The 12,796-nt window shown below is 33.7% G+C and overlaps 1 protein-coding gene across 1 annotated transcript; it reads right to left on the bottom strand.

Annotated features, from left to right (window-relative positions):
* Positions 1-2,628: 2,628 nt before the first annotated feature.
* On the bottom strand, positions 2,629-4,105 carry LOC8276071 (cysteine-rich repeat secretory protein 38). Its single transcript, XM_002533525.4, has one exon. It carries the CDS (start codon positions 3,486-3,488, stop codon positions 2,757-2,759), a length of 732 nt encoding a protein of 243 aa, XP_002533571.1. The 5' UTR covers positions 3,489-4,105; the 3' UTR covers positions 2,629-2,756.
* Positions 4,106-12,796: the final 8,691 nt, after the last annotated feature.

Here is a 12,796-nt window from a genome sequence, read left to right as displayed (position 1 = left end):
AAATAACTTATATAAAAAAAAATAAACCTGTTTTTTCAATATCCAACGACAATCCTACATATTCATATCAATTTTAAAGAATTTGATGTTTTGATCTATTTTTTTCTTAAGAAAATGTTTTGATATATTTTGTAATAGTAAAATTGTCATAAATCTCTTTTCGTTAAAAATCTAAACTCAAAGCATTCTCAATTCTCATAATTAAGAATAATAATCAGACCATTCTAATTGGCTTAGTTAATAAAAATAATAATAATAATAACGGTAGTAAAATATATAAATATCTTCTCTTCTGATTTTATTACGAGTTGCATTATATTTCGAAATCCACAAATTAAAACAACTTTGTGCTGACAAAGTTGAGACCTAAAATCTATCCATGTCGAATACCAATGAAGCAAAACTGTTCACCATCCAACATGATTCGCAGTTTGAAATTAACAAGTCAAGTCATTTTCAACCACCATAGCTATTACTACCTGTTCCTGTAATAAGCCATTTTCTCAAGAAGAGAAAGAACAGAAAGACATGGTGTTTTCTTCCCCTCTCTTGATGACAATTAAAACATTACGCTACCCTTTTTTATTTTTTTTTATGATAGCTGACTGCTATATATATTGTTTTGTGTTCTTATCCAATCAATGTTGTACCTTCCATCTGACTCCAATAAATTGCTTTCAATCCAAAATATTTAGCAAATTTTTTATGGTTAAGTGGTTGTATTCATTTCTCCACTTCTGAATTCTTCTTATACAAGTTATACAAAAGATCATGTAGGTACTTGGGAACATATTGTTCCTTTTATGTTTTTAATTAATTTTCAGGTCTTACCTTGTAGTACTACTGCTGCTACATGCAACAAGTTTTTGTGATACGAACCTTCCTCTTTTAGAAATCTGACTGATTATGACTTCTGAGTTTTGTGATAAATAAGTTTTAATAGAAAATGTTTCATGGATTTGGCAGCTGATCATTGTTGTAATATCAAATGCAAATCCGCAGTTACTGTAGACTAGTGATTTGTATACATGGTGACCTAAAGAGCTAGAAATGACCTAAAATTTATTGAATTTATCTTAGTGACTTTTATTCTATGAATATCACATATAAAATATATACATAAATTTGTTATTGTGTAACATTCATCTGATAATTTAGTGTAAAATATTGGAGTGGAAAATAGTCTTACTAATTTTGTTACTAGATATTCCATATTATTTGAATTTATTATTATGTCATATAATAATAAATTATTGTGTCAATATAATAAAATATAAATCTAATTATAAATAATAAAAAAGAAACCGGTTATCATTACTAAAGTAGCATTATTTATTAAATAAATATAAATGTGAAAATGCATCTTGTATTACTTGTGAAAGATAATCAAACATGCATATAAAGTTAAGAATTATGAATCTCACAAGAAATAGTGAAATACATTTCCAATGACTATATTCTCATGATTAATTAATCACATCAAATCCTTTGTACCCATTCATGAACCTATCTTGTATCCGTTGCCAGAAATTATAGCCACCAAACAACCACCAAGAACCTTATCTTCTATTTTCTCCTTATTCATCATATCTCAAATTCTTTGAATTGGTCTAAAAGCTAAAACCCAGCTGCACCTTCACGTTTCCTTTGCTTGCTTGCCCTTGTGGTTTCTTTGCGGTTAGAGGGCATGGAAATTGCCCTATACCCCTCTCAGTATAAAACCTAGCCGATTGCCCTTAAGATGCAATATGCACAAATACAAAAACAATGAGCCACAGAAAAATCCATTCACAAGGAAACATACCCTTCTCTTGGGAAGACTCGCCTGGAATTTCTAAGGCTATTCACCAAGATTTCCCTTTAGATAAAGGGCTGCACGCCTTTGACCTATCATCATCGCCACCAACATCTCCCACTCCATTTCCTCGCAACTTGGGTAGCTCCTTCCTTAAGGTTTCAGCTCAAGATACAAAGATAATCCCTCTTCCTCCATGTCAAAAGTTACAGCTACCGCGAAGAAGCACTTCCGCGAAAGGGTTAGGATGGTGGCAAAATGACCCGTTTCTTGCAGCTTACAAGGAATGCACAAAGAATCAGAGAAATGGTAACCTGCCCAGGGAAAACAATAAGAAGAATGTGTTTGGGCATAAAGTCAAGAAGAGCAAATTGCTTATCTTTTCATGCAAGAATTCGTGTGATGTTAAAGATGATAATTTGGTTAATCTGTGTAGTCTCCCTCCTATTCGTAGAGATAGAATGAGAGGAAGATGAAGCATATTCAAGTTTCGTGGGTTAGGATCATATTTCTCTTGTCAAAATGGCATAATTAAACTAATGATTGATATCTATTGCACTAATTCCTTAGCCCCACATCCTAACTCAAAGAATTAAATCCTTTTCAAGTTTGATGTTGATACAGTCAACTAGATTTCACTTGTATACATTTGGGCGGATTCATCATGTATATATATGCATAATAGAAGTAGGTTTATGATCAAGCAGGATTCTGCTTGAATATTCAACAATATCTGAGAATGTAGGATATAAAATTACTCGCACAGGTTGTTCTCCTCCATATCAGATTTTGTTGGAAATATATGTTAAAAAGGAAACAAAAAAGAAATAAAATGAACCAACAAATCTTGCGTGTTCCTTTATTTCTGCTATGAAAACTTATTATGGAATAATAATTAAAGAAAGTTTACATTTATTTATCCAAAGAACTTACACCCCACAAATAGCATAAAGAAAAAGAATTAAACATTAACAAATGGATAAATCTCATATCTAACAGTGCAACTCCCACCAACAACCCTACCACCTTCTTTTCCATCACAACAGCTTGGTAGCTCACCTATAGCACGATCAAGGCAGCTCTTGCAATCAGCACTTGAAAGATCCCTAGTGCATTGAGCCATTCCATAAATTTTCTTTAATCCCTGATCACCAAACTCCAAGTCTCCAGCTGCGTACATTCTTGGAGTAACAGAAGCATCCACAGCTAGTTGAGTTAACAGCTCCTTCGTCTTTTGATTAAATGTCACAGGGTCACTTACATTTCGCAGATTCAGTAGGTAGACCTTGTTTTTGTTGTCAATTTGGCCAAAGAAATCTTTGTTCGAGTACTTCAAAAGACAATTGTCATACCATATGATTGCTTCTTTCTTATATGGGCAGCGTCTTCGTATTTCAGTACTTGCTTCCGCAACACAGGTTATGCAATCTGAGGCTGTGATATCTCCTCTACAAAGAGTGAGTCCATAGGGTAGGTCTTGCCTATTCATACCTAAAGAGCCAAGAGCAAAGCCCTTGGCTGCAGCAAGATAGTTGAAATTGCCAATGAGTTTGTTCAAACTTTTGTCGTAATGGCCATTGGCAGTGAAGTTTTCATTGGTTGAACATGAATGGAAAAGGGGTTCAATTCCGTAAACGGATTGGACAAGCAGAACTGTACTTAGCAGATACAAGCTTATTCTTGAGAAATACATGGTGGAAAACTCCAGGCTAGCTTAAGAATTTACGTATATATTGATGCGATGATTGTTGGATATAAGATTGAAAGAAACGTAGCCTGTATTTATAGTGTTAGTCTCTATGTAGATTAAGGATTAAGGTTTAATTTATGTGGGCTAACTGACCTATTCTTTTGAATTCGCCAACTGCTCAAGCTGACAAGATCAGAAGAACACTTCAAGAACTTCTGGTTATTCTTTTTTTTTTTTTTTAAAGTCCCTGTTTGGCTCATCTCAATTTCTTCCAGATTTCTTTAGAGATGTGTATTTGATATTGTTTTCAATTCCTGAAATTTATTTGATGATATCTCCATATCAACTATAAGTATATTATATAATTGAAATTGAAAACTTGAAGACATAATCAAAAGATGATTTCCTAATACGAAGTAAGATATATATATTATAGCACACAAAAGTTGAAACGATAAATCTACATAGAGAAAATGTAAGCATACGCAGGTATTTACACAAGTAATAACCAGTCACTCTTGACTTTGTCTATAACAATTTCTTTTTTCTTTTTTTTACGAAATCTCTTCGTGAAACTGCAGAATTTGAATTATTATACAACTCTATCCATTAAAGAATACTTTCGTGCAGTGCCACACTAGGTTTGACCGAGAAAGAAGAAGTAACATAGCAAGTTTTTGTCCTAGTCTATACAATGATTTGGCCTCCAAATGTTTCGAGAAAATTTGTTACAGATGATGCTGAAACTTCAACTTCTCCATTTCCATAATGTTACTGGTTCCAGGTTATTTCATGGTCGCTCATTAATTAGATTTCCTACTCTTTTACTTTTTTGATGTTTTTCTTTTTCGTTTTCATTTCCTATATAGTAAAGGTCGACCTTGCTGGATCAAATTGTAGTTAATACAGGCCGGGAAAGCAGTCCACAATAAGCTAAACTACTAGAACATGGGCATATAGCCACATTAGATTCCCCACTTCAAATAATATATATATATAAGTAAAATTAAATTGAAATTTGATATATAATGGAATATAAATATATGTTCATGATTATTAGTCACTATTTTAAATTGTTATAGCTGTAAAAGATAAATGTTAATCTCTAGTCATTTTGGTTATAAGATTCAAAATCTTAATTTTATATGTATATATATATATATATTAAATTATAGCAAACAGAAGACAAGTTAAATTTATTTACGATCTAATATCTAATGTGACATGTTGAATTTTTGTAGGTGTTTTGCTGACAAATACAAGCTGTTATCATTAATTAACCAGTTAAGGATTCTTTGATAAGGAGGGGAAGAAAGAATTTGCGTTTATTTTCGTTGATAATAATATCACGTAGGTATGTAGAACAAATGCAAAAGTTATACATTTCTTTTCCTTTTCCAAAGTATGTGTATGAAGTATATAGAACTGGGAATAACTGGAGCTTCACACCTTACAAGTTCCAACTGATGTAATGTAACCGGCTAACCAATGAGCTATTTATAGAGGACTGGATTTATCAAATTATTAATCAGAAAAAAGAAAAAGAAAATGTCTAGAGACCCACATAAAAGCTTTAGCCTTTAGCTTTCAAAGCTGACACTAAAAAACAAAAGCCAAAACCACAAAATCAACACACACTTGGGTCATAGTCCCAAAAAAAAAGAAGAAGAAGAAGGAAGGGTTAACCATAATCTATTTTTCTTTTCCCTCACGTTTTCCTTCTTTCCAAATTATGAATGAAACTCTTGTTCTCCATCCTTTAAACTCTTCTATCAGTTTTCACTCTTCCTATTTTCTCTTCCCCCACTCTATAATTTAGTCAATGCCGTAAAACATAATACATTATATAAAAGAACATTAAATTCTATTTGTTTTACTATAATAAGTAACATTTTCTATTGATTAATTCTTCTGCTATACAATTCAAAAACACCTATATAATCATGTAAACGTCTTGATTGCTCCTTAAATATGCGATGCATATTCCATGCAAGTGTATATGTATATATGTGTGTGTGTGTGGGGTTTCCACATTATGCAAGAGAAATGAGGCAATTGCTTATTGAAACCACTATATATATCACTTTCAGATTAGATTAGTAGGGGGGGTGATAGTGGTGAAAATGTTATTTGATTTGTTACCAAAATAAATATGTGATTTTATGCACTTTTTATTTGTTTCCGGTCGTTTATGATGGAGGCTGTATACTGTCATCTCTTTTTCTTGATTTTTTTATGATGCAAAGCAATGGATTCAGCACAAGCCATGTAATCACATAAAGAAGATAATGCGAGATTTCATTTCACAAGATCCAAAAGATTGTTATCGTGTCCTTAGTTGTTGATCACTGGTTTTTTCCTTCTTTCCTTTTCTTTTTCTATATGCAATAATATATATATAAATTTCAAGTCTTAATGATGCCCCTATTCGAAGTGGTGGAGTTGCATAGGATAGAAGCCATTGGTGAATCGACCTGGGCATGTCTTTGCACGCGCATCGAGAATGAGATGATGTTGAGAATTTTTGCTTTTGACAAAGTTCCTGGCTTTAAGGAAAGGCAAATCAAAGATGTTTGGAGTGCTGCATAATTAATTAATTAATTAATACTATATGTTTATACACTTTTCTATGGTTTTGGCTTCCATATAAATCCCCTTAATTATTGTCAAATATAAGACACGTAATCCCAAAACCTAATTTGTAATGTGAGACTAGGATAGATCGATCAACTTGGAAAACAATTTTCAATTCTCATTGCATCTTTAGATTTTTTTTTTTTTTTACAATACTGAATAATTTGTCTAGTTTGTTTTTTAAAATTAAAAATCATCGATAGTTAAGGATTTTACTGAAGAAATCTCTCCAGCCCAATAGAAGTAATAGTACACCAGTTAGAATTATATAATAAATTTGGAGTTTTAGATTTACAAAAGGTTATAATATTGCTATTCCAAAGAATATAGCTATTAGAGAGCACGTAAAGAACTTCTTTTGTGGATTCAAAATGACTAGCTGAATCTCTTAAGGGTTTTCCTTCTAATGGTTCTTAGTACCAGAAATGACCATTAAGGAGTCAGTCTCGCAAACGATCTCATTTGCCTACGGATAAGAGAGTGTCTTCAAGGAGTTCCTAATCGTAGGCTTTCAACATATAGATTTTAGGAGCCACATTAGATATTCTACCTCTGATTATACTCTTTAATGCATGAAAAATTTCTGGAGCAATTATGATATATTCATGAATATATTTTGTTTGCAACAAATGCTCATTGAACCGGTGAAATGATATCATGCATATAAGAATAGGTGAGATGAAAACACTTTTGAAATCTTCTTATAAAAGAAATTGGTGCAGCTTATTGGCCTATAAATTCAGTAATCTAACTTTGGTATTGTGGTTCAGCCATATCTAACGATAAGAATGATGATTTCTTAGTTCAATATTGTATGACTTAATTTGCTTCGTATATGGTTAATCTATCCGAGTTTCAATACAAGTTTTCTTATTCCTAATTATTTTGTAGAATATTGACTTGAGAAAAACAAAAATTAATAAAAATACACTAATATTCTGGTCGATTGAACCCTACAATTTGCTTAAATCAACAAAGATAGCAAAACAGTTTCGCCCTAAAAATTGTAAGGCTTAATTCACAAGAAAAAAAAATATATATATATATATATATATATATATATATATTGTACTTTGCATTTTTATAAAATTTAGAATGTAATTTCTTAAATTTTAATTTTAGCATTATGTTTTAATAATTATTTTAATTTAATTTTCAGTAAAATTATCAACTAAATTTATTGACATAGTATGAATTCTATCAATAATAATAAAAAATTAAATTAATATTAAAATTATTGACTCATATCATTATTAAAATATTATCATTTAAGTACATAAATTTTTAAAAAAAAAACATTTTAGAGTTTTACAATGCTAAGAAATTTAATTAATAACCTATATAAGAGTAAAATTTAGAATTTTTTAAAATTAAATTAAATTGTAAACATAGTTAATGAAATATAGATTAGGAGAAAAGAAAATGGAAGATTGCCATTAATTTGATGAAGGACAGGCATGACTTATGGCAGCATGGACAGAGGAGTAGATCGGGAAACACCTGCCTGAGGCAGAGTCTTTGATGGACCAAGAGAGATGAAGTGGGACCCACCTTGCAAATGAGACCCGCCTCATATCTCTTGGTCCATGGCTAAGACTCGTCCAGGCAAGATTTTTCCGAGTAGGATCGGAACAAGACGTATATTTTCACTGGTTAACTTTTTTTAACTTGTTTAAAATATAAATTATTTCTATTTTCAAATTATTATTTTAATAATTTAGAGTTTTAAGAAATATATATCAATGTAAGTTTATAATTAATTTTTATTTTTATTTTTTAATTTTAATATTACATATTATTATACGAAAATTTCAGTTGTACAGGTGTACTGTTTCGAGAATCAAGTTTTAGTTTCTTTATCTTGCTAGAGAAGGGGAAAAGAAAAAGAAGAGCCAAAGCAGAGGACACCTTGATGCCCTGAACCTGCCCTTTCGGTGGGAGTTATCATGGATTACAGTCCTTACCTACCAATACCATCACTGATAGCAGTTCACTTCTCATTTAGTATATTAACACCCAGCTAACAGACAATTGGGCATCTGATATTGTTGTCATGGAAAGTGTTCTTTATTTTAAAACAAAAATAAACAAAATTATGAGTTTTGATAACTAATTTTTGAAAAAAATTAAATTAATGTTATTTTTTAAATAAATTTGAAAAAAAAAATAACTTATATGAAATAAGTCTAATAATGTCTTGAATAAAAATTGATCATTTATTTTTAATATGTTGGAATAGTCTAAAATTGCCATATTTAGATTTTAAGCGAAACGTCCACATAATTGGACCACTTCTCAATTTTAAATAAGTGCTATTTTTAATAAGTTAAAATACGACTTACTTTTTTAATAAAATGCAATATATTATTCTCATGGTGTTAATTTTTATTGATATGTCATTTTTTTTACAGTGATGGATGTTTGTCGCACCTTTCACTTATACGACACACGTGGAAAGTGTTTGAAATTCTAAATACTTAAAATTAAAAATATCTTTATTTTTTCAAATTATTACCTGTGATTTTGCTCTATCAGGTTCATATTTTTCTACAATTGGTATAAGAGCCTGGTTGATAAGAAATTTTTTAAAATTCGGTGGTTGCAGCTCAGTTTGATCTTTCACATCAAAAGAGGATTTTTTGAGGTTTCTTTGGTGCAAAAGAGCTTGTGTGGAGTAGTAAGAATACTTACAATTTAGAGAAGGTTCTGTCTAAGGAGATTGGTATTTAAGAGGTCTGCTTGTGACCCTCCAGTCTTTCCTGGGAACTTACCTAGTGAGTTGTGTTCATTACTGCGGTTCATTTTACAAGCTAAAAGGCACCGTTTGTGATAGAAGCAATGGCGGCAAAATTTGAGATTGAAAAGTTCAACGGGAGTAATTTCTCACTGTGGAAATTAAAGATAAAGGCTGTATTGAGAAAAGACAATTGTTTTGCGGCTATCAGTGAACGACCGACAACACTCACAGATGATAATAAGTGGAACGAGATGGATGGGAATGCTATTGCAAACCTTCATCTGGCACTTGCAGATGGGATCTTGTCCAGTATAGAAGAAAAGAAAACGACAAAGGAGATTTGGGACCACTTCACTAGACTATACGAAGCTAAGTCATTACACAACAAAATTTTTCTTAAGAGGAAACTTTACACATTAAGAATGTCAGAATCTACTTCAGTGACAGAGCACCTTAATGTCTTGAATACTCTATTTTCTCAACTCATATCTTTGGGCTATAAAATAGAGTCACAAGAACGTGCAGAACTTCTACTCCAAAGTCTACCTGATTCGTATGATCATCTCATCATCAGTTTGACAAATAATGTTGTTACCGAAATTCTAGTCTTTGATGATATAGCAGCCGCTATTCTTGAAGAAGAAAATCAGCAAAGGAACAAGGAAGACAAGCAGGCAGGTTCACAACAGTTGGAAGCCTTGATGGTGATGAGAGGGAGATCAACAGAACGTGGTCCAAATGGGAGTCACAATCATGGTAGATCAAAATCAAAAAGTAAGAAGAATTATAAATACTACCATTGTGGTAAGAAAGGTCACCTGAAGAGGGATTGTTGGAGTCTAAAAAATTCCAATCCTCAAGGAAATGTGGCATGCACTTCGGATGATGGAAATGTATTGTGCTGTGAAGCAGCAATATCAACTGAGAGCAGGAAGAGATTTGCTGATGTATGGCTTCTTGACTCATGAGCAACTTATCACATGACCTCTAGAAGAGAATGGTTCCATCATTATGAACCTATCTTAGGAGAATCTGTGTATAGTTGTGAAGATAATGTCTTAAAAATCATAGGCATTGGAACTATCAGGTTGAAGATGCATGACGGTATAGTCCGCACTATTCAAGGAGTGCGACATATGGAAGGTCTGAAGAAGAATTTGTTATCTCTGGGACAGTTGGATGATCTTAATTGCATTATCAAAGTTCAGAAAGGAATCATGAAGATTAGCCGAGGAGCGCTTGTAATTATGAAAGGAGAAAAAATTACGCTAATTTGTATATGTTTTGGGAGAGCTGTGCATGGGCGAAGCATCTGTTGCTTCAAGTAGTTCAAGCGAGAGATCTGCACTGGTGTGGCATCAGAAGCTTGGACATATGTCTGAACAAGGCATGAAGGTTCTTGCTGAGAAAAATCTACTTCTTGGTCTCACAAAGGTGTCATTACCCTTTTGTGGGCATTGCATAACAAGCAAGCAGCATCGACTACAGTTCAATACATCCAATTCTAGAAGCAAGGATGTTCTAGAATTAGTTCGCTCTGATGTATGGCAAGCACCCGTTTCATCACTAGGAGGAGCTAAGTACTTTGTGTCCTTCATCGATGATTACTCCAGGAGATGTTGGGTGTATCCTATCAAGAGCATGGGAGATGTATTTGCAGTTTTCAAAACTTACAAAACGCGGGTTGAACTTGATTCAGGCAATAAGATCAAGTGTTTGAGGACAGATAATGGAGGAGAATACACAGGTAATGAATTTAATAGCTTTTGCAAGCAAGAAGGCATCAAAAGGCAGTTCACTACGGCATACACTCCTCAACAAAATGGAGTGGCAAAGCGGATGAACGAACTCACATTAGAAAGAACTAGAGCATTGTTGGGAGACTGCAGGCCTAAATAAGGCATTGAGGCGATTAACACACTTTGTTATGTGATTAACCGCTCTCCATCTACGATGAATTGATCAAAAGACACCGATGGAGATGTGGGTGGGAAGCCAGTTGATTATTCAAACCTCCATATATTTGGAAGTCCTGTGTATGTGATGTATAATACCCAAGAAACTACAAAGCTGGATCCAAAATCCAGGAAGTGTTTGTTCTTGGGATATGTTAATGGTGTGAAGGGGTATCGCCTGTGGGATCCCACTGCCCATAAGGTTATAATCAGCAGGGATGTAATCTTCTTAGAAGAGAAATTGAAGGGAGAAGATGATAGCACTTCAAAAGAAAATTCAGAGACTACAACTATACAGGTGGAAAGAAAGTCTACAGAAGAAGATTCTTCTAAAGCAGCACCAGAGCAGGAAGAGGAAGAACCAGTCGAGTTTGAAGAGCCAGCCGAGTTTGAAGAGTTAGAACTTGAAAAGGGAAAACGTATAAAATTTACACCAACCTGGCAGAAAGATTATGATATAGGCGTGATAGCATCTTCTAACTGAGGAAGGGGAGCCATCAACTCTCCAAGAAGCAATGAGCAGTTCAGATGCATCTCAATGGATGGCAGCAATGCAAGAAGAGATGGAAGCTCTACATAAAAACAAGACTTGGGAGCTTGTGCCACTACCACAAGGAAGAAAGGCCATTGGCAACAATTGGGTCTTTAAGATCAAAAGAAATAGTGATGATCAAGTGGAGCGGTTTCGTGCAAGAATGGTGGTGAAAGGATATGCTCAGAAGGAGGGGATTGACTTCAACGAAATATTTTTCCCTGTGGTTCGATTAACAACTGTTCGAGTAGTCTTGGCGATGTGTGCTACATTTGACTTACATCAAGAGCAGCTAGATGTGAAAACAGCTTTTCTTCATGGAGATCTTAAGGAAAAAATTTATATGCTCCAGCCAGAAGGTTTTGAAGAAAAAAGAAAGTGAAACTTGGTTTTTAGGTTGAACAAATCTTTATACGGTTTAAAGCAGGCACCGAGGTGTTGGTATAAGAGATTTGATTCCTTCATTATGAGCCTTGGATACAACAGACTTAATGCAGACCCTTGTGCATATTTCAAGAGGTTTGGTAAAAGTAATTTTATTATCTTACTATTGTATGTAGATGACATGTTGGTAGCATGCCCCAACAAAGATCATATTGAAGAACTAAAGGCACAGTTGGCTAGGGAATTTGAAATGAAGGACTTGGGACCAGCAAACAAGATTCTAGGGATGCAAATTCACCGAGACAGAAACAATAGGAAGATTTGACTTTCTCAGAAAAATTATTTGAAGAAGGTCTTGTGATGCTTCAATATGCAAGATTGTAAGTCAATTTCTACCCCACTTCCTGTTAGTTTCAAATTATCCTCCAGTATGAGTCATAGCAGTGAAGAAGGAAGGATGGAAATATCTCGAGTACCGTATGCATCAGTAGTGGGGATTTTAATGTTCGCAATGATTTGTACACGACCAGACATTACACATGCAGTGGGAGTAGTAAGTCGGTACATGGCGAATCCCCGGTAGAAACATTGGAATCTTTGTAAAGAGGATCCTAAGATATGTTAAGGGAACCTCAAATGTTGCATTGTGTTATGGAGGATCAGACTTTATTATCAGAGGATATGTTGACTCAGATTATGCAGGTGATCTTGATAAAAGCAAATCTACTTCAGGGTATGTGTTCACACTTCTTGTGCAGCTGCGATCGGTTGTGGCGACATCAACAATGAGAATATGTAGCATTTACACAAGCTAGTAAGGAAGCGATATGGTTGAAAATGATGATGGAGAAACTCGGGCACGAACAAGAGCATATTTCTACCGTGCAGCGGTCAGTGCCTTGCATCTCGCAAGAAATCCAGCTTTTCATTCAAAGTCAAAGCACATACGAGTCCAATATCACTTCGTTCGTGAAAAAGTGGAAGAGGGCACTGTGGATATGCTAAAAATTCATACTAAAGACAACCTAGCAGATTTTCTGATGAAGGCAGTTAACACTGATAAATTTAT

The sequence above is a fragment of the Ricinus communis genome, chromosome 7, assembly GCF_019578655.1.
Source record: "Ricinus communis isolate WT05 ecotype wild-type chromosome 7, ASM1957865v1, whole genome shotgun sequence".
NCBI lineage: Eukaryota > Viridiplantae > Streptophyta > Magnoliopsida > Malpighiales > Euphorbiaceae > Ricinus > Ricinus communis.
The sequence above is the reverse complement of the archived record's forward strand: the minus strand, read 5'-3'. Positions and strand labels throughout refer to the sequence as shown.

Excerpts from the sequence above, each read along its gene's own strand:
- LOC8276071 (XM_002533525.4), bottom strand. The coding sequence starts at position 3,488 with ATGTATTTCTCAAGAATAAGCTTGTATCTGCTAAGTACAGTTCTGCTT.